Source organism: Lissotriton vulgaris, chromosome 12 (assembly GCF_964263255.1).
Source record: "Lissotriton vulgaris chromosome 12, aLisVul1.2, whole genome shotgun sequence".
Taxonomy (NCBI): Eukaryota; Metazoa; Chordata; class Amphibia; order Caudata; family Salamandridae; genus Lissotriton; species Lissotriton vulgaris.
The window spans coordinates 637,189,544-637,212,760 of NC_141700.1; the positions used below are offsets into that span (position 1 = coordinate 637,189,544).

At 45.1% G+C, this 23,217-nt stretch overlaps 1 protein-coding gene across 1 annotated transcript in view; it reads right to left on the reverse strand.

The window, feature by feature from the left end:
- Positions 1-23,217, reverse strand: part of SPG7 (SPG7 matrix AAA peptidase subunit, paraplegin) — a 263,297-nt gene that overhangs the window by 101,842 nt on the left and 138,238 nt on the right. The window contains exon 10 of the mRNA XM_086945796.1: positions 15,330-15,454. Coding sequence (XP_086801922.1) covers positions 15,330-15,454 — 125 coding nt within the window. The remainder of the gene's footprint in view (positions 1-15,329; positions 15,455-23,217) is intronic.

Genomic DNA, 23,217 nt, shown 5'->3' on the forward strand with positions numbered 1-23,217 from the left:
TGCAGCCCCCCTCTCCGAGCCTTAATAGGCCCAGAGGACCCTACCCAAAGGGGCCGCATTGAGCAAATAAGGGGAGGAAGACCATGTTAATCCTGTCCCCAAACATTATCAGGCTCTGGGTACCCCATCCCCTGGGGCCAAAGTCAAAAAAATGGAAGGGGGTCCACACCACCCCCTCCCAGAACCTTATAAGGCCCCAAGGGCCCATCTCCTGGTTCCGCATTACATTATAAAGGGGAATGAGGCTGCGTGGCCCCCCTCCCTGAACCTGATTAGGAAGAGCAGGCTGTATTTAATGGAAAGGGGGGGCACCCAATCCAGAGCCTATTATGACCCTGGGGACCCATTTCCCAGGGCCTGCCATAAATATAGGTGGGTGCCCCTGTGCCCTCCTGGGTCTTTAAAGGCTCGAGGGGAGGGATGATACGGCGTGGCTCCCTTCCTTTTTAATTAGAATAACGGTACCTGAGGATGGGGTCCTTGGGGCCATTTTAAGGCTCGGGGTGCCCCCTTCCCTTTCATTAACATTTTCGGCCCTAGGGGGTGGGGCCAAATTAAGCTCCGAGAGGGGGTCTGCACACCCCTCTACCTTTATTAAATACTCAGCCCTGGGGAATAGGGTGCCCGGGCCTCTGTAAGCCTGGGAAGGGGGCCTGAATGGCACCCTCCCCTTTTTAAAGCATTTCTGCTCCAAGGATGGGGTCCCTGGGGCCTTTTTAGGCTTGGAGAGGGGGGGTGTGAGCCCCCTTACCCTTATTAAAATGGCAGGCCCAAAGATGTGAACCGGGGGCTTTTTTAGGCTCTGGAAAGGGACAGCGCCCCCCCTCCCTTTTAATACCATATAGGGCCCCAAGGATTGGGACCCTTAGAGGCTTTGGGACGAGAGCCACGCAACCCCTCTCCCCTTACCCAGGCCCTGGCCCATTCCCTAGCTTTTTTTTTTTTTGTCTCAGGGTTACCAATCTTCTGTGAATTTGTGGCAAAATAAAGAAATAAAAGACATTTTGGGCACTAGAGAGGGTTCCTTCTGGACCCGACCACCAGGCTATAGAGGTCAGGGTATCCCTACCCTGCCTCATATGTCTTTAGGTCTCGGCCTAGAGACGCGCGAAGCGCGTTCTCGGCAGAGAACTATTGTAATCATTTCAGTCGGCAAAGGAGACTTTGCCGACAAGAGCTGGGCACGCGCCCAGCATTCTGAATGGGAGAGGAGCGTCAAGACCTGGTCACGCGCGGATTTGGTCGCGCGCACGCTCACGGCGCCAGCGTCTCCGCCGCGTGGCGATGACTGCTCTCTTCCTGGGTCGCGCGCGTCACCGGTGAGCTTCTTAAGTTTCGTTTTCCTTTCCACTTCGGAAACGCGGGGAGTTGGGGACGAGCGTCGGCGCCCGCGGAGGAACCAGGACGAGCAGCAATTGAGGTGGATGAAGCGCTGGAGGAAGGGGTAATGCTTGTTGTTTTTTAGTTTGCTTGTGCCACATTGTATGTCGTGGGTACATGTATGATAAGGGAGTACTTATGCAGAATCTCTAATAACCATGTTCACAATACTTGAATGTACTGTTCTCGGGTTCATTCTTGTACCACTAATGGATGTTACTATTTTCACAGTATTGCATGCATAGCCATCTAAACCCGACTTGCAAAGCCTCTATATTTTTGTTTCATAGCCTTGGCGCTTGATTATCTGAACTGTAATTACCTTATTACTGGCCATAACACCCTCTGTAATTCTTTCTCACTGCCACATGCTTCTTTATTTTTTTGTTGAGTATTGACCTTGCTTTAGAAAACATTATTTTCTATCTCTGTGCATGCACACATATATCATCAGTGTTTTGCAATGTTTGATACAGTTGCACACCTTTAAATTTATGTTTCGCTTACTAGACAGCTTTTAGCTGTGTGTAGAGGAAAGCCTCTTGTGGACCAGCTCTTAGAGTAGCCTTCAACCCCGCCCATTCCTTTTCATTGATTAGCTTTATTGTCACTCCTTGGTTAGTTCTTATTCAATGGCTTGCCTTATGGTTATTGTTTGTTCATGTCCTGGGACACAGCCTCTATACCACATTTTGATTGGATAACTTATATTCGTATATTGCTCACGTTCAGGAAACTATTTTATATATTTTTTAGAGCACTTTTTGTCAATGTATTTCCCTCCTACACACATGCTCCGTTTTGCACCCTCTATCCCCAGCTCATCAATTGCTTTCCCCGCAACCCAATGTTGCTTTTCTCTATAATATTGTTTGTATCTCGTCCTGAGCCCATCCTTAAGGGCTTCCTTTGCCCTCTTGCCCTCCCCACACCCGTTTTGCTTCCTGCTACCCCCTTCCCCCCCACTTGTCTTTACTTTTTTAATTTGCATTTCTTTGGCGGGCCCGGCAGCAGCCATTAATTACCTGGCCCTCTGCATTACAAAAAGAGCTTCTGCACCAGTCAAGATTTCGTTTTTTATTTCCCAATCTGAGCGGCGTTTGGCATCTTGGACCATAAAAAAACAAATGGTGCCCACTTTATTTTGTTGACATGACTTCATCTCTCTTTATTTTGGGACTCTGCTGTAAAGCATTGACAAAGCCAATAAGTTAGTCCAAAAGGTGAGACCTGTTGGCTTTGTCATTTGGTTGTTGTATATTGTGCTCCTGATATTGGTCTGGTTCCATTGCTCTGCAAATAGTAATAAATGCGTGAGTCTTGCACAACACTGAGAATGTAACACGACTACAACCAGCTTCTTTGTTTGCAAATGTGGTAATTTTTTTTCAAGAAGTTGGAGGTTGCTGTGGTCCCGTTAGCTCACGCAGAAATGAAAAACATCAGCCTAAAGTGTGAGAGGTGTCTCCAGCTCACAAGTCATGTGCCTGCCTCAAGGTCAATGTCTCTGTGTCTGTCTTTGATGCGTCACCTGCTTGTTGGTGAGGCCCACCAATTGCACGGAGTTGCTGTTTACCATCTTAAAGTATGATGACCCCATGCATATGGTTTCGGGGTCGTCTTTAGGCAAATACATTAATACATGCCTCTGTGCTTGGCTGCTGGGATACTCAGCAGTTTATAGGTTGACTGAAAGTGTTCATGTAAAAAAACAGAATTACTAGTTGCCTGTGCTTCTTTAAAAGTGGCAAAATGTAAGCCTGTTTGTCCTTTACTTTCACAGTCAAGCCAGAAAACCTGGATGTAAAGTAAACCCATCTGTAGAATCGTTTTGGGCCAAATCACTTTGGACCAGAGCAGGTTTTTGAAGTGGTTTTGTCCTACTTGAGTGTATGCCTATAAGTGCTTGTCCGTAGTTTGGCTGTTCACTGAGCCTGACCCTCATGGACTTCAGCCTGCTGGTCTGCGGCAATCTACCTTGGGGTCTTCTGTTCAATAGGCATGAACCTGCTTGGGTGCTACTGTTACATATTAAACTCTTCCAGTGTTCATCTACTTTTTAGGTCTCACCTACCGATGCAGCGCCATGCGTTGCTCGCGTAAGCGAGCCTTATAGTCGCCGGGTAGCTAGCGAAGTGGGACAGGAGAGGTGCACGAGCCTGTAAAACACATTGAAAACAATGGCTGTAACCGCCTACTTTTGGAGACATGCGCTGTGAACGCACGTGTCTCTTCTTGCGCTCCCCCTGCTTTAACTTTGGCTTTCACAAGTGAGGGCGCTTGGACAGCCTCAGGCCTGCGCCACCCCAGGCCCCACTCTGCCCCTGGTGATTCGCTCTCTTGGCTCCGTTCGCGGAGCCCCTTCCTTCCTGCTCATCCACACCCTCCGCCTGAAGCGCCGTCCCTGCCTCCCCCGTCATATTCCGCGTCTCTGGGAGCTGTGGCAGGTGCAGAGTAACCGTGGATGGGAGCCGGGAAGAGAGACTAGGTTCTGCCCATGCCCGGCCGTGGAGGAGATAAGCCTCGAGACCACAAGTGTAGCAGCAGCATAACAGGTACGACTCCGAGACGGTGACTGTGCGTTTAAGTGTGTGGTGATTGAATGCATAGACTGCAGTGTGAGCATCCCCGCAACAGAGAAGGTGCATCGTCACGCATGCATTGTGGTCTTGTTTCATTTCTACGATTCACTGGACGTAAGTTGTTTAAGTAAACTGTACAGTCCCTCATTTCACAGACCATAACCTGTCCAGTGCAAAAGGCCAGTGTGTAAATTGCAACCCACATGGTTGGTTATCAATACTGTTGCTCAGTAGATTACAATACCAGCGCTTTAGGTCTGCGTTTGATCTGCAGGTCGCTTGTCCCGACCCCCACTAAAATTCATCAAGGTAGCTCAATTGTGTAATGCTCATGCAGCAGTGCTCTTTGTGCAACGTGTGGAGGCGCATACTTCTGTTTGGATCAGTAGAGAGGTGTGCGTTGAAAATGGTGTGCCACCACCACTTCTAATCACAGGTATGTTACAACGTAATTGGCTAATACACCGGTTGCTCAGGGCATTACATTATCTACGGGTCACAGGCTGTGTAAATTGCAGCCCATAAATAGGCTATTTTACATTAAACACTATTAATTTTATATAAAGAACGTGGTATTTCGTTTTTGTCCAAATCTCTCATCTACCAATATGCTTTCCTAAGTGAGCATGGCCTATGCTTTCAGTCTGTTATGCAAAACATGTGCAACCGTGATAAGAGGGTATCGATTAGGTGGTTGAGTCTAATTAGTAAACAATGACCCTGGGGCAGGGAAACGCAATTATTGCGTATTGTCAGATGGGTTTCACTCGCACGACAACAACGCTGCGCCAACTGACAGCGACATAAAATCTCCTTCATAATATTACAAACACAACGAAGGCTTAGGGCTCAGAAGGAGGATAGGAAGGGGAGTTGGATAGGAAAATAAGTCCACTTTTAAAGGGTACCCACATTCAAAAGTATTAACTCTGAAAAATATACAATTGTTTTCAAAGTGAGGCTTGTTATCTAACTCTTGCCGGTTCCTTTTCATCTCTGCTAGGCCCTTTGTGTTTTTTGGGCTCGGGCCTACGTCACACTGCGTAGCAGTGTGGGCGGAGCCCCAGAGTCCTTGTGTAGCACATTCCTGGCTGCTCGTGAATTTTCGTCCTTTTTTTGCCAGCTGCATGGCAATTGGGCCTCGCATGCGTGTGTTTTTGCAAGAGAGCACGCAATAGGCCATAGGCGTTAGAGTTGCTCCGCCTAGTGCATATTCCGTGCGGACACGCGCAGCAGAAGGGCATATTTCTTCAATTACCAGCTGTCAGGGGCCGCGGTAAGATGCTGGGCGCGCGTGCACCACTCTCCAGTTTTTTTTTTTCAGCTGTGTGTGCGCGCATGCTGGTTTGTGTAGTGGAAAGCTGAGCACGATGAATGCGTGGCCACCCCCGTTGCACTCGCCCCAGGCCCCCCTTGCCTACGTGGGCACGCGTGCACCACTCTTCAGTTTGATGCTGGGCGCAAGTTTGAAGCTGCGCTTTCTGCCCGTGGAAGCGGATGAAAGTGGAAGTTCGTAGCTTCATGCAAAACAGTTAAACGGACTCAGACGCTGGAAACCACAATGTTTTTTTAAAAAAAGACTGTTTGACTCTCGCAGCCAGCCGCGAGTTTGGGAACTGTGTGTCTCCCTATATTTATAAACGGTTTCTACATCCGCAAAAAGGCAATTCATGGTTTCTACCTGTGGGACATATGCTTACAATTCAGTATAAGTGGAAAAGATATTCGTTGTCACGAAAACAAACCCACTAAATGCGGAGCATACCAAACTCCAGCTGCTTGTTGACAGCTGGGTGTTCCCGGCCCGTCCGCATTCTGTTATGCAAATTACGAAGCAGAAAAGCAGATCAAGCTGTCTAAAGGCGTCTGAAAGCAAGCGATGCACAAGCTTTGAGCACAGCAGAGGTGTGCCAGACAACACGCTTAATATCTCAGGTCAGAAATTCAAAAATCGCTTGTACCTCAGAAAAAGCAACACTTTCCACAGGGTTTAGACGTATTCCGCGCAGAGGTTTTATTGCTGGCAATACTGATGAAAAGGAAAGCTCTCAATCGTGATTGCATTTGTGAATATAGACATCTGCGAGTGTCATTGAATCTTAATGTGCGGAGGAATCATGGGTGAGTGGTCTTAAGCGGTTCGCAAGTTAGGGCCAGCGCTATACAAATAATCCATTCATCCTTGGATATGGTTCAGTTAATGACCGGCCATAAAAAAACCTTCAATAACTGGAAAAGTGTCTGAGAATCAAAATCCATTAAAAGCCTCATCTATATAGTATGTTTTTGGAGGGTTCCTACCGGGCCAAACATAGTACTGACCATCAGGGTTCCAACAACATACACCATAAGTGTGTGCTCTGGGTATTTTAGCATACCTCAGACATAGTGTGTGCCCTGAGACTTCTTACAGGTTATATCAGATATAGTATGTCCTCTGAGGGGTCTTACAGAATATTATATCAGACATAGTACTCACCCTGAGGATTACTACAACATATAAAAGACACTATGTATACTCGGAGGGTTCCTCCAACATACATCAGATGGAGTATGCAGTATGAGGATTTTTACAACATGTATCAGAATTTGTATGTACCCTGAGAGTACCTTGGCCAGCAACGAGTGCGAAGGGAGACAGACCACTGCCTTTAAGGCAACTACCGGGTTCATGAGACTGTGACACCTTTGTGGCGAGCCTACTCCGAACGGATGCCTGTTTTCTTGCAAGGTAGCGCTGTGATACCCATCATCGAGGGGCTGTGGGCGTTTGTATTTAGTGGAAGACGTCGGACCGTAGCAGGGTCTCTATCACGTTCACGGTGACCCACCCTTGCTTTCGCCGTGGGGGCGGGGAGGGTGAGTGTGTCCAAAGCACAGCTGCTGGATTCCAGGGAGCTCACTCCCAGAGATGCATGAATTCCTTAAAACACCACAGGCGCCTGGTGTAACCAAAACATCATAGTGACAGTTCCATAGCCGCAGATCCATAGCTGCATGTCTTGGGGGAGCAGCAGCGCGCTTACCCTTCCTCCAGAGTGGCCACGCTATGACTCCTGGTTTATCAATACTCGGAAGTGTAGATTCTGTGACCCCTTGCTAATACAACATGCCTGTAAATCTTCTATCATCCCAAGGCCTAGGAGTACACAGTGCGTTCAAGTAGAGAAGTCTAAATTAGAACCTAGATCTTCTGAATTTCACAGCCAGAGTGTTTCCAGGTGGTCTCCCTTATGAGTAATGAGATGGCAGCCTCCCCATGGTCGCGTTCAGAGCATTGAACAATGATACATTATGTGCCAGGTGTGAGAACGATTTGTGAGAGGCAGCTAACAAGTGTAGACATGCCAGTGACTAAGTGAAATTAGACTGATCATTGTTATAGAGTACACACTAAAGTAGATCATCTATTTGTGCTTTAGTGAAAAATGTGAAACAATCTCGCTTTGAACAGTTTTCTGTGGCATCTCAGGGACTTGGAACGTTGATTCCTTTTACTATGCTGGCACATTCTTTTCAGTTAGACCAATCAAAGGCAATCAGAGGTCCAAGTGCAGAGTGCAGAGTGCAAGTAGAATGACAGAAGTGAGTGCAGAATAAGTGCAGAGGGAGAGTGAGTGCAGAGTGAAAGTAGAATGACAGAAGTGAGTGCAGAATAAGTGCAGAGGGAGAGTGAGTGCAGAATAAGTGCAGAGGGAGAGTGAGTACAGAATAAGTGCAGAGGGAGAGAGTGCAGAATAAGTGCAGAGGGAGAGTGAGTGCAGAATAAGTGCAGAGGGAGAGTGAGTGCAGAATAAGTGCAGAGGGAGTGTGAGTGAGTGCAGAGTGAGTGCAGAGTGAGTGCAGGGGCAGAGTGAGTGCAGTTACAGAGTGAGTGCCGGGTGAGTGCAGGTGCACAGTGAGTGCAGTTGCAGAGTTAGTGCAGGGTGAGTGCAGGTGCACAGTGAGTCCAGAGTGAGTGCAGGTGCAGAGTGAGTGCACAGTGAGTGCAGGTGCAGAGTGAGTGCAGAGTGAGTGTGAGTGCAGAATGAGTGCAAAATGAGTGTCAGTGCAGAGTGAGTGCAAAATGAGTGTCAGTGCAGAGTGCGTGCAAAATGAGTGTCAGTGCAGAGTGCGTGCAGAGGGAGTGCAGGTGCAGAGTGCGTTCAGAGTGAGTGCAGGTGCAGAGTGAGTTCAGAGTGAGTGCAAGTGCAGAATGACTGCAAAGTGAGTGTGACTGCAGAGTGACTGCAGCGTGAGTGTGACTACAGAGTGACTACAGAGTGAGTGTGATTGGAGAGTGAGTGTAGAGTGAGTGCAGGTGCAGAGTGAGTGCAGGTACAGAGTGAGTGCGAGTGCAGAATGACTGCAGAGTGAGTGTGACTGCAGAGTGACTGCAGCGTGAGCGTGACTGCAGAGTGACTGAAGAGTGAGTGTGACTGCAGAGTGCCTGAAGAATGAGTGTGACTGCAGAGTAACAGTGACTGCAGTGTGTGAGTGTGCAAGGTAAACAGTGTGTGAGGGTGCACAGTGTGTGAGTGTGCAGGATGAACAGTGTGTGACTATGCAGGGTGAACAGTGTGAGTGTGCAGGGAGAGCAGTGTTATGAGTGTGTAGGGGCACTGTGTGAGTGTGCAAGAGACGAACACTCAAAGTAAGTCCACCACACACATACATAAGACCACACACAAAACACTACACCACACACACCAGCCTCTCACCACCACACACTCATCACCACTCACCACCACACACTCACCACCACACACACAACCACACACCACCAGCCGTCAGTGCGCGCTTTCACCAGGTGCAAACGCCACCAGCCATCAATGTACGCTTTCATCAAGCACAAACACCACCATGCGTCAGTGCAGGCTTCCACCACGCACACAACACCAAATGTCAGTGCATGCTTTCACCAAACACACACACACACCACCAGCCGTCAGTGCACACTTTCACCAGTCACACACAACACCAGCCGTCAGTGCATGCTTTCACTAGGCACACTCGCCACCAGCGGTCAGTGCACACTTTCACCAAGCACACACACCACCAGCCATCAGTGCACAATTTTTACAGTCACACACACCTCCCCCCAACAGTACACACATCAAATGTTAACGCATCCACAATTAACAATTGTAGCAATCGCAATATGGTGCCCTTTACTTTTAAACATATTCATCTAAAGCGCAGCATGCCACCATTCCTACTATTCCAATCCAACACATATTTCCACTACACACCACATTCATACACTCCATAACACATGGCTAAAAGACATTGCCATTTACAATTCCATTAGCTCTAACTCAAAAAAAGGACTCAGGACCCAGTCCCGAGCCCTAAGATAGCTGCCACAACTTTCTGGTTCATTTAGTAGCAGCCAATCAGATCTCAGCAGTAGATCTCTTGCCTCTGCGAAGGTCTCTAGATTTATAAACTTTTTGAGCATAAATTGCTAAAAACTACATAGCAGATTTACACAAAATCACAAAAACCACTCTGTCTGCACCAAAATCTGGTGCAAATCCGTTCAGTGGTTTGGGCAATGCCTGTGTGTAAAGATTCTATGGAAAAATGAATGGGGAAAACACGTTTTGGGAGCCCCTCACTTTTTCTCAGCCCCTGCTTGACGGATCATCCCAATACTTTCCATGGGTAAACTAGTCAAAAAATAGTATTTTGGGGGGGGGAAAGTTTTGTGAAGATACGTCAAACGGTGCTATCGTTATAAGCAACACAAAAAAGGCATTTCCAATGGAAACATGATCCTAACTATAACTACCACTGGGTAACGTAATTACATACACAAACACATATATATTTTTAGGTCTCGCCTAGACGAAAGCAAAAGCGAAGCTTTTGCTGTCTATGGCGAGACAACTTATGTAATCACTTTTGGGGGAATGTGGACAGCAGACTGTCACGAGCTTCTCCTGCCGGAGATTGGACCTCGTGGGCGCGCACGCCCAGCCGGCGCCGTGCACATCCCCTGCCTGGTGCGCGCTCTTCAATGAATGAAAGTGAAAGTGGCTGCAGTGCCTCGCATCCATGCCGCGTTAGTGTCTTTCCCGTTTATTTCCCTCCGCTTCTGGAGCCTCGGGGCCCAGGGCAGCAGCAGGACATGGGCGGAGTCCCTCTCGGGGGACTCCGTTTTTGGTTGGAGCCTCTCGGGCTCAGGGCAACAGCAGGGCATGGGCGGAGTCCCTCTCGGGGGAACTCGGATGCGGTTGGAGCCTCTCGGGGCTCAGGGCAACAGCAGGGCATGGGCGGAGTCCCTCTCGGGGGGACTCGGACGCGGTTGGAGCCTCTCGGGGCTCAGGGCAACAGCAGGGCATGGGCGGAGTCCCTCGCGAGGGACTCGTTTTTTGTTGGCGGCCTCCCGGGCCTCTCGGGGCCGCGGCGGCAGGGCATGGGCGGAGTCCCGCTCGGGGGACTCGATCTTCGTTGAGGCCTCACGGGCCTCATGGCACAAAAAGTCTCGGCCTGGAGGGGAGGGGCGGGCACCGGCAATGTGCCCCGACGCCCCTCCTCTCTATTCGGGACTCACCGGGTCGGCTGGCGCTCGGCGGCGGCCCGGTCTCTCCTTCTCCAGCGGGGGCTCCCTCTTCTGCACGGGGGCCCCCCGCCATGGCTGGCACGGCATCTCCGGTCTCCCTCACGACTCTGGAGACCGGAGGACAACAGGCAAAGCTTCCGCAAGGCAGTGGGAGCGGACACACCTCTTCCCGGCACCGCCCACAACCAGGCGGCGGGCCGGACATCTACTTCCGGTGTTTTCCTCCGGGCTGCGGCGGTGTTTGTTCTCTCAGCAAATGAGGGGAGGCATCCTTGGGGCACGGCACAACGTTGTGAGGCGCTTTACATCATGGTGAGCTCTACGCATTAGAAAGTCACACATTAGGACAAAAAGGTAAGAGCAGAGAGAATCGATCCGCCACGGTGCTGTACAGCACTGGGGCTCTAGTATGGCAGCTCTTGTGAGAGCTGCGCTCACCGGTGCTCGGCTTTCACCTGATTAGAAACAAAATATATGCGCCAGCAGGCGGCATAATATCACAACATACAGAGATGCAAACACAGCCACTGTATGGATACATTCAGGCAGAACATTTCTGAGCAGTTGGTGGAAATGACAGCGTTCCTGTGGGCAAAGGTGATAAAAACGTGAATATTTCATACTGGCGGATCACACTGCTGGGCCTCGGGGTGAGGGACTGGGGCAATTTGAACTGGCATCAGCAAATGCATTTCCCATCTTCAGCTGCCTGTATAATGAGCTGTGTGCGACTGCCAATCATCTCCCACGGCCCCGGCTTGCTCGGCAGCCAAACTGCTCCGCTCGCCAGAGAGAGCACAAAACACACAAGCCACCGCTGCCTGCCAGCCAGAGCATCTGCACTCACTGCCAGCCCCCACCTAAGCCCCCCAGCATCGGCTCCAACATAAATGTGTGTGTAGCATGCGAGCATGGGCGATGTGCGTGTGTGTATGCGGTGAGAGTGTGAGGCTAGCGTCTGTGTGGGGTGTCATGCAAGCGTGGGGGCTGCATATGTGTGGTTTGGTTATAAGGGGAAAATGAGGTACATCATGCAGGGACGGCTCCTCTGTAATGGCGGACGAGCGTAGCCCCACTGCCAGCACAGGATAAATAAAATGATAACACGTTACGTTGTTTTTATAGTTTATTATTAATTATTAATTATAGTATTAATTATTAAAAAAAAATAAAAGCCATTGTTATTTGTAATATCAATACATCTAAGTCATGTAAATACAACACATATTGCATTACAAATGCTATAGATGTCACATTTTCGAAAGTTAAAACTATTGGCATTGTAAATGACAAAACTATTAATTTCGCTATTTTCAAAACCAACACATAAATAAAATAATTGTCATTTACAATACCAATAGCTCAAACTGTCCTAATGCGAGACCTATTGCATTGCAAATGCTTGTTTTTTATTACAGGGACCATGCAGGCGGGACTATTGTACACTATCAATGAGAATCACACAATGCAAAACTTAGTAGTTTCAGGATACATGTTTTCTCTCTCGAAAATGGTGCCCTCCTCGCAACCTGACAACTAACCCTGATCTGGCGCAAAAGAGCCATGATACCTATTTATATCCTCCCAAAAACATTATTGGTCCCACAGGGTAAACCATGATATAGAAGTAGGTTTCACTTTTAATGTAAAATGATCATTCTATATTCATCATCATTGCTATCGTTTTCACCCCAAAACACCCTCACGGTTTGCACACAAGAGCCTCCTGTATGTAGCTACATTTGTTGCAGGGTGTAGAGCAAGGTTTGCTTGACAACTCTGCTAGGATCTTTTGGACCATCTCACAGACAAGGTTCTCCATATGTGGAGAAGACAAAGAATGGTGGATATCCAGAATCTGCTTCCAGGAAAGGCAGGGTGCGAGATGTCCAGTGACATTCTGACTCTTAAAATACGGTACATACAAGAAATTGGATGCACAGACATATAGCTCAGAATGCATTCGACAATATATATAAGGAATTTGCTTATGATGATCGAGGAGCCATTCTAATGAAAGAGTGGTCCCCCATCTATCTCCTATACCCTGGACTATAAACAACAACGAGAATTTCATGGTAGTCAAACTGCATCTTAATCCATTACATTGTGTGTTTATGGTATTGTAACGGGGCGCCCGGGGCATGGCTCCCCGTTCAGAGTTCGGGATCTAAGCGAGTGCGAGAGTCTCTGCAATGTGCTGGCATTAACCCCTCTTCTATCCCTCAGCAGACAGACTATCGAGGGTCAGGGGAAGACTTTGCGGTGATACAGGAGGAAGAGAGTGACTGGCCCTTTAACTTTCAAGGAGCTGCTGAGTGGGCGGAGTCACGGAGTCACGGTAAGCCGTCAAAAGAGGACGTCCGGAACGACGAGGTGTGCTTGTACACCTGGAGTGAGGAAGAGGAGAGAGGACGGCGAGAGAGAGGAGCGAAGGAGACGGAAGACGCGCCAGGAAGAGGACGAGGAGCCTTGACGGACCTGGAGACGCCAGGAGGCCAACGACCCCACGAGTCGCCCAACCACTCACCCGGGGGAGGTGCGTGGCTTGTGCAGGTGCGTAATCGTCTCAGGAGCTGGGTGGGACGAAAGGGAGGTCCTCCGGTTCCTTGAGATTTCCCTGGGTCCCGGTTTCCCCCCTTCCCGAGCACATATCCCACCCCATCACGCCACTTTCACTAGTAACGAAGAGCGGGAGCACGCGTGGTTTGGAATCCTCACACCCTTTCCCCTGATACGGCTGCTAGCCGGACAACGCTCTCACGAGTGCCCTTTTGTTTTGTTTTCTTTCCGATCCCTGGGAGGAGGCAAGGCCAAGACGGACCCCGAAGATACCCCAGCCCGACGGAGCCTGACCGGCTATCGGAGGACGTCCCTTCTCGAGAACCGCCGAAGGCGAAGGTCTAGAAGTAGATCCCCCAGGAGAACCCCCGTCTTAAGAAAGACTTGTTCGGACCATCTTTTAAGTTCAATAAAACCTGTTCTCACCAAGACCCGTCTATTGCCCTTCACTGTTAACCCCGCAAGCACCGAAAAGCTTACAGGTATCCAAATACACCATGTTAATAGTGCGAAAATTGTGCAATGAATATTAAATATTTAACATTCTCAATCAATGCAGCAGCAGCTGGAAGGAATGAAAGTTGAATGTACCATATATCCTGAAGCATAAGCAGTGCGCTGGCAAGGGAATCATGAATAGTAAGCTAGTGAATGCTAAGGATAAAGACCTGGATGTCAGAACCTTCTGGCTGGGAACCATCTCCAGGAAGACCGAACTAAGCAACGAAAGCTTTAAACAAATAGTATTGTGAGAATGTTTGTACTGTTGGAACACGGCAAGACGTACCAGTTAAACATCAATCTTAAAAGAGCTGATATTTTTAAGCATCTACACATGGAGTACTAGGCACAATTTAAGACAATGTGCATCTAGACTCACAACTACATTTTAACATAAACAGTATAGTGTTTGGAATTAAAAGCTTGTAAGAGGATGTCTACATGAGTTTAAGTTTGTACTAGTTAACTTCCTGAGACCATGCGTTCCCAGTTCTGAACAAAATGGAATGGAAGCCTACAGCAGCGATACTGCCAATGGATCACAAGTTTGGTGCTTGCGGTCATTTTTTTACAGCTAACATACTGAACTAACACTTGTTCTGCTGGATAATTCTAACTGCAGATTCCGTTCCTTTGAAATATCCACCAGCTGGATCCAGAGTATTTTTTAAATCAGTGACCCTGTTCGCTAGTAGGTAGTGTTGAGCTGCTCCTTGCTGGCTCTGTACCCCCTGGAAGTGACGGAGCAAAGCCACATACAAGTGCCACCTATGTGCACAGCCAGCAGTTTGTTTGTGTCATGAGACGCAGATCCAGAGCTCCGCTCCCATATTTTGTCAAACTTTGGCATTTCCAAAATTGGTTTTGCAAACAGAAGGCTAAAGAGTATGTCCCATCCAAGTACTACAGGCTTTGAGCTGTGTCAAAACTTCCATCAAGGACCCCAAGAAGGTGTTGTCTATGATGCCTGACAAGTGTACCCTCATGCACCCAAAGGGAAACCAAGACCAGAGGCAAAACTGTTCATCGTCCAGTATAAGAAGTCCCACATCGTACAGGTCCCATTCCTGCTCCAAGCTAGGTCATGTGACTGCTTCACTTCCAGCACAAAACCTTCAGGTAAGTCAAAGCCCAACTCTACATACAAGCACAAGTAAGCAAAGTAGGGCTCGAGCCCCTTCCTGTCACACTGGTTGTAAAGAGAAGAAATGAGGGTGTGAAGATCTGAGCCATACCCCATTGAGGTCATCAGTGCTAGAACCAATACCTCAGCTGGTCCTGGTGTGCCCCAAGTTCCCATGGTTGACCCCACAGGAAATCAAAGCATTCAAGGAGGCCATACTGTACATTCTTAGTGTGCTTATGACTCCCTCTGTCACACATTTAAGCCCCTTGGGACCACATGGACCTCCAGTCGGTATACTGACAGCAGGTCCTCCTGACAGGGCATCATACTGATGATGCCCTATACTTTGACTCATGAACGTCACGGGGCTTGAAGCCTCCACTAAAACAAAAAGAACTGGACTAGCCAAATGAGCCACCTATGGAGCGCCTTTACATTGAGGCAGTTAAGTTCATTTGTACTAAAGTAGTTGGAACAAATTTAGCAGGAGGGGTAGCAACAACACCTCCCCTCTAGTGAGCAGTCAGACGCCCATTTCATCAATCACCTGTAACCCCCATGGATTATTCATTAATTGGCCACATATTAATTTGAACATTTCCAATACTCTTCGCAGTTAGTTTTTGCTTACTTGCAGAGTGGGAAGGTCAATGAAGATGTGTCTATCCAGCCGACCAGGCCTCATTAGAGCATTGTCTAAAATGTCAGCACGATTCGTAGAAGCCAATACAATAACGTGATCTGTTGTTCCCATTCCTGAGGTGGAAAAAGAGAAGAAGTGGAAACGTATGGTGTGACAGTTCTCATGAAAAAAAACAGTTATCCAATGTTATTTAAGAATGTTAACTTGCTATGAATCATATTCTAGAATATCCTGCAAGTTTCCATCACCATTTCCACATTCACCTTTCAATAAGACTAAAATGTTCTCCATCCCAGGATCTTCATTACAATTCATAAACATGAAATCTTACCTTTTATTTGAGAGTTCCTGGAACACCTTAACAGGGAGCAACAAATCTTTTCAATTATAAAAATACCTTTCCCAAGCAATATTTTCCTTTAACTTTTTAAAATATTTAATTTTTAAAAAAAAGATAGTTATTACTAAGTCTTCGCAAACCACTCTCAAGTTATTGTTAAGTTGGTTAACAGATAGGAAACGTGTTTTACGTGCTAATAACTTTAATTCAATATGATAAATCGGCAGAAAATGTAAAAAGAAAAAAATAAGCATGCACATCAGATTCATCTTGCAAATTATGTGCATGCTGTTGCTGGCGAGCAACTAAGAGGCCCAATCTTCTTACTTTGTCATTTCACATTCAATGTTTAAATAGAAGTTTTATTCTCCATTTCAGTAGAAATTGCTGACAACCATGGTACCAAAATCATCTACTTAGGTCCTGGCGCTAAAGCCTTTAATCATCCTTCGGCACCATTTCCTCCAATGCTTCTATCCATGAAGTCAAAATCTACAACGAGCTCTCCAATGGCACACAATATCGGTGCTCAAAGCAGTGGAAAGTAACCTGCTCCAAGACTAGTATTGAAGACCTGAAAGTTTTAGCAATAGAGAAGGTAAATAGTGAAAAAGAGGGAAAAGCACTTTAGATAGGAAATTAACCACTATTTCATCAGAAGCGAAACAACATTTTACAGACAAAGAAAGGGAGAAAAAAAGAAAAAGAAAAGCAACACCCCTAGATCATGGGTCTACTTCCTGGATATCACTCATCCCTCAAAATTATATACACGCTCTGCTAGGTTAATCCTTATAGAGCACAAGTTCAGGAAAGTAAAAATGGAGCTGCATGCTACCCTTATGCAAAATGTATCAAGTTTATCCTATCCAAACATCTGCCCAGAGATTCTGATAAGATCCTAAATCACAACTCAGTTTCTTTAAACTTACGCGAATATATCTATTTGCCCCAGGACTGCATGAGGGTGCTGGTCAGCACCAGAGAGGGCTTGACTCATGCCATCTACTGGCATAAGTGGAATATCTTCTGAATCTCATGCCTGTCCAATAATGTACATCTGATCATGAACAAGCCTCATTAGGTGTTGCCATGCCCGTTGGTCCTCAAAACATCAGGCCTCCTACATGCATCTATACGAGTACACTGTATAGCAATTTCAAGATGCAGAAATGGCTATGTCACTGCTCCTGTGATCCGAGATGTGCTGTTATGGACGTTCCTGCTAGTCCAAGCTACGGCCCTGGTGTCATAAATAAACATGGTACTGTCGGAGAGTGAACATGTTCTTCAAGAAACCAACAACTCCTGCTGAGGCAGCCCTACCCACTGTTGACATTAAGCGGGCACTGGGCTACTACAGTGAAAGAAGGAAATCTTTGATGTCAAGTCAGCTTTATTAGTACATTTATAATTGATATCGTATCTCAACACTTAACCATATCATATATATTATATATATATATATATATATATATATATATATATTGCACAACGCTAAAACCCCCAAATCCTGGGTTTACCAATTGAGAGCACTCCAATCCAGTACGGCGTAGGTTCGCCAAGTCTTTTTATTAAACAGAAATTTCTCAGCAAAGATCAGTCTGCAAACGCGTTTCGGCGTTGCCGCCTTCGTCAGTGTAGACTGACACTGTTTTCAAAATACATTTAAAACAAAACCGTGATTGACATAGGTCACGTGTTCTAAACAGAAATGAACATCAACATAAAAGACGGTACTTGAGGTAATTCATTCGTTACTTTCACGGCGGCCATCTTTAAACGGCTAATCGGCTCATTCTAATATTTACATTCAAAGGTACACTAGAAAATATATCAACATAATCATATCTAAACGTTCATTATTGCAAGTTTCTAGTGTTCTATGTTAGTTATGTATGTACAGATGACAAATATGCCGAAAGTACCTGATTGTGTGATTTTCACAGCCAACTCTCGATGAAAATCACTTAAACAGTTCACAGTATTATAGGTCACCAGAAATCAAGACATAGTCAAACAAAGTATTTACAATCTAGCCCTGAATGGGCATAGTAATGTGCCTTCAAACATTCAAAAAATTATAATTTCAAATTGTCACTGTGATTCATCCATGAAAAAAATATTAATATGTGATACATTTTACATTTGTGGTGTTGGGTCAAACTTCTCTGTATAATAGAAAGGGGCTATGTACATAACTATATTTTCAGGTTTTTTGGAAAGAAAATTAGGTAACAAGAAGGGATTATTTAGATGTGAGTCCACATCTCTTCTTCATTATTCATCCCTCCCGGGGTCTTGGTCTGTAACTGGATAATAAATCTTGATTCTAATGTTCTTAGTTTTTTTATCCAGTTGCCCCCTCTTTCTGTTCTGACTAGTTGATCCAAGATAAAGTAGGTCAATAAATTGCTATTGCTGTCATGTACCTGCTCGAAATGGCGGGCTACTGGGTAATTTGGATCCTTTGAGGAGATAGCCCTCATGTGTTCTAGGACCCTGAGTTTGGTAGGTTTCACTGTACTCCCTATGTATCTCTTCCCGCAGGGACATGTCAGACAATAGACCGTATAGTCAGAGTTGCAATTCACCAGTTTGGTTATTTTTCCTTTCTTCTTTCTTCCTGGAATATAGTATTCCTTGACCTTTTGGGAGTTTTTACAGGCCTTGCACTTCATACAAGGAAAGAAGCCTGAAATAGTTGCTTTTCTCTTTCTTTTCATAGTGGCTATTTACAAAAAAAAAAAAATATATATATATATATATATATACATATATATATATATATATACACATATATATATATATATACATATATATATATATATACATATATATATACATATATACATATATATATATATATATATATATATACATATACATATATATATACCAGCAAATCCTCGAACCTCCACGCCGACGGCGTGGCGAAAGAAGAAGCAGGACCCCAGGTTTCAGGCAAGATGTTATAATTTTATTGCAACCTTTCAATGACGCATTTCGAGTACGATGTACTCTTGTTCACATATATATATACACATACACACACACAAACATATATATATATACTCACACACACACACGCACACACACACACACACACACACACACACACATATATATATTATATATATACAAGAAAGAACTGACTCAAAAGGATGGACTCCTCAAAGAACAAAAATATATTTCCACTACAACGTACGCCTTACTCAAGTAGTGCAAGATTGTTTGCTCAGTGGACTCCTCAAAGAACAAAAATATATTTCCACTACAACGTACGCCTTACTCAAGTAGTGCAAGATTGTTTGCTCAGTGGCTACACAGCTGGATTTTCAAAAAGCATCAGGAGTGAAGATTCCATTTGGAATGTGGAATTAATGCAATCCTGAGATCTCCAGAGATGTGCAGTAATCAGGAGCTATTGTCAGGGATGTTCAGTCCATCTGCAATGATTTTCAACGGTACATCCAGGGATTTTCCCTGGAGTCCAATAGTTCTTCCTTTAAGACATGTTCCACAGGAAAAATCTTCAAATTTGATAGCAAATGGTCCACAAGGTTAAAATAATTGGCTACAGGACAGTCAAGTTTCTTATTAATTATTGCTGATTTGTGGTTCATGAATGGTGTACTTAGGTCATTTATTATTTGGTCTACATTTTATTTTTACAGCTTTGGCGTTGGAGAAGAATCACATAACTAATGCATGTTGAGCAACATGTAAGATGCTGTCTTATTCAATAGGTCCTTCTCGTAACATAACTAGTTAATGATTACGTTTGTAAAAGGTATTCACATGTGATGCCCCTTTTAGAATCACAGCAATCACCCTTGCATTTGTTACAGCTTGTGTTATTTCAGCTCTCGGAATAGGAGATTGTTAATTGGGAGCTCGGCAGTGAGAAATGACTGGCGGTTTTTGAAAAACCTTTTGCAATTTTTCACAAGTAGATAATAAGGGAAATGTTTTTTGCAATATGTTTCTGTAGTTGGGAGCTCATGAATGATAATCAACTAGGGGTGGGTGGAACTCACGGAGTTCTACTACACAGATATTCGCAGAGTTATCTAGAAACTGTGCGAGATTCCACATAATTCCACCTGCGGCGGAGTGCCGCCCAGTCCTTTCAAAAGCAACAATATCAGCCCTTTGGAAGGCTCTGAAGTAAAACCCTTTACAGTGTCACCTCTTTGGAAAAAAGATTGTTGTGCTTCTACTGTGTATTGTGTATCGACCTGTTCATTTTCGGTGCCAGTAACTATGTGAAAATACCGGAAAAAAATAAAGGTTCCAAGCTTTCTTTGGTATGAGCACAATGATGGTGCAACAAACATGTGTCGACCCCTCCTGAACTTCTACTCGTGTGGATGCAGAGCACCTCGATAAATTTAGCACCACTGGTAGAGCGTTTTCAGTTGTTTTCATTCACTGTCTCACTCTTTAGCTTACATTTTTTTTAAACAGCATTTTAAAGCTGATGTTGCTTATTTTAAAACAGCCTTACTTCTACCAACGTTAACAAAGATAGCCTTGAAGTTATGGTTTCTGCACAGGTAATTTTAGGCCGTCTGAGCATGCATCCACCATCTAGTATCGTTCAGAAGGCGACTCCAGCGACAATCTGCAGGACTAATATCAACTGCCAAAATAACAAGTTACTTACTCTCGGTAACGCTTTTTCTGGTGGATACAGTATCTGCCTGTGTATTCCTCACCTTTTGAATTAACCCTTGCGCAACAGTCCACAGAAACTTTTCTCCATAGCTCTCCCACGTAAATGAGGAGGTCACAATGAAACGGCTCCAATCGTGACTTTGCGCGACGGTATCAGAAGTCCTCGTCGGCCTGCTGACATCAGTTCTACCTAGAATGCAGGATGTCGATGCTCGTGTCCCAGTCCGTACTGACTCTAAGCAGGGTGAAACTCCACTTTTGGAGTGGCCACCATCTTCCATTCAAGATAGTCAGCTCAGCAGTTAGCACCAGCCTGCGCACAGCCAGGTGACCAGAAACTTCATGCCGAAAGTACCAACACCAGATTCTCAAGTGCGGCACGCTGGGAATCGTAGCTTGCAGCAGTAAGAGCATCTTTTGTGGTCGCCAATGTGCTTAATGTGTAAGCACCAGTAAACTCAGCTACACCAGCAGTAGGTGAAGTTTATTTGCCACACTCCATGCTCCAAGCATAGAGGCAAAAACTCAGAGAACTCCTGCGGCAAAGCAGAGTTTTCCACCCACCCCTATAGTGAACCACAAATCGGATTCAGTCACTTTTGTTTCTGCTGTTGGTATTCCAATAAGTCCTTCCCTGGGGAACTGCAAAGACTTGTCGTATGTTGCTATATGATATGCAGATGATAGCCTCACATTTGAAATAATCTAGCAAGTTGCTGCAAATGTTCTTTACAAGTGTCCTCACTGCTGCAGATGAGTCTTATTCAGAGTGCTTGTCTGTAGATGATGCAGAGTTTAGTATGGTGTGGGTGACATGAAATCCAGTTTAGATACAAATGAGCATCTGTAGGCTTGTATTACAGATCAGTTATAATTTTTTTGCTCATAAATGGTGAGTGGCACATCCAGCAAAGGGAGACGACGCTTCTGTTTAGTATTGCTGCTGGTGAATTTGATAGTAGGAAGGGTAATGGGAACACAATTTACAAACAACTGTTTTGTTTTCCTAATCACTAAGTTTGTCTAGATAAACCCACAAGGGCCTATTAATATCGAACAGGTGGAAAGCCCTCAGTACATATGTTGATAGGTTAGGAAGAAAGTTGGCAAGGTAAGACTCTGATTGAAATTAGACACAACTTTGGCTAAGAATGAAGGATGAGTCATTAAAACAACCCTACTGGCATGACAAATCATAAACGGTTTTACTGTGGTTAAAGCTTGTAACTCAATGACAATTGTGGCTGAGGTGACCGCAATTAAAAAAGCAGTTCTGAGAGATGCTGCCATGTTGCTCAATGAATAGGCTCAAAATAAGCTTGATGGAGCAGAGTTCATCTGCAGTCAGGCATGGTTTTATTTTTTGTGCTTCAGACAGACTGCATTTAAATTGCCACGCACCTTTTGGTGCAAGTTAAAAACATGGCACATGAAAAACATGAAAGTGAGGCCTATTCAGTCTGAGTTGCTTTTGCTGAATTAACATGTGTTTTTTGCAAAGTAGAGAAAAGTGGCCTTTTTAGCTTTGAAGATTAATAGAATATGTTTCTCTCTTCCCAGCTCATCCCTTATAATCTACATTCACTATTCCTGTCTTAAAAGACTTTGACTTGTTCCATATTTTGATAAATATTTTCAGTTAATAACACCTCTTTTTATAATGTGTGTGAATTAATAATGCACCAAACACTACACAGGGAGCTAAATGCTTTTTTGCATGAAAAGCTATCTAAAACACTAAAGCATGTTGCTGTGTGTGTTATATTAACTGTGTGCGCTATATTAACTGTGTGTGCTTTTAAATTTTACACTAAAGCATAAAAATGCTATGTTGTACATTGCACATTTATTTTGCATGTTGTCATAAATAATAGAAAAGCTGCTTTAAACTAATAGCTTGGCTAGGTAAACATTTATAAGGGGTATTAGTATGGAGTTGGGAAACATAATGGGCTGATTTACATGAAATTAATATTTTCTCTGTGTTTGTTTTATTTTTGGGCCTACCATTAAATGGCTGCCTGTGAAACCAGCAAGGCTATGGCTTGCGTTAAAAGAGGAGAGAGCATGCGCAGACTGTGGCAGCTTTCCTCAAACCACGAAGAAGTCATGGACATCTTGAACTGTACATTCTTGTGATTGTGCCAATGTACCAGCTAACTAAAGTATCCGTCCTACTGCGCTGTGAAAGGAAGGAAGAATTAGAATGAAACCTTGTTCCTAGTAAATGTTGCAAATGTTTATAAATGTAGTTATTCATGTATGCTTCTTTTGTTAAAACTGGTAAAGTCAAGTTTTTTAGAATGAGTCAGGGTAGTGAGAACTCATGCCATCATGACTGACCAATCACGTACAGGTTTTCCTGAAGTTGAAACATTTTGTGTAGTCTGCCAAAATGTGGTGTATAAATACTGACCTCTCCGGAGGAGGGGCTGGCTTTCTTAGCTCAGCTGGCTTCTTGCTCATTTTGGCTTAGGCTTTGCTTCATTCTTTGGGTTAAGTACGAGATCGTCACGGGTGCAGCCTGGGGCGTCCGAGGAGAGTCAGGGGGAGGTTTCTTGCTTCCACGTCATATTTTGGCACTGCAGGCCACATTCCTTTGAGGTCTGGTGAAGGAGGGGCTGTCTCGATCCTTTTTGCTCTTTAGACACAGAGATGCACAGAGCAGCAACAGATAGAAAGGCTTTTTAGATTTAGATGCTAAACTTTAAGTTTAGGCTTTGACTAATTAATTAGGTCTGAAAAGATTTATTTGTCTTATGCATTTATTTCTCTTTATGGGAGAATTTTTGCAAACTATTTGATTTTTGATTAGCCTTGAAAGACTATTTTTTCCTTAGAAACTCTTGAAGAGTT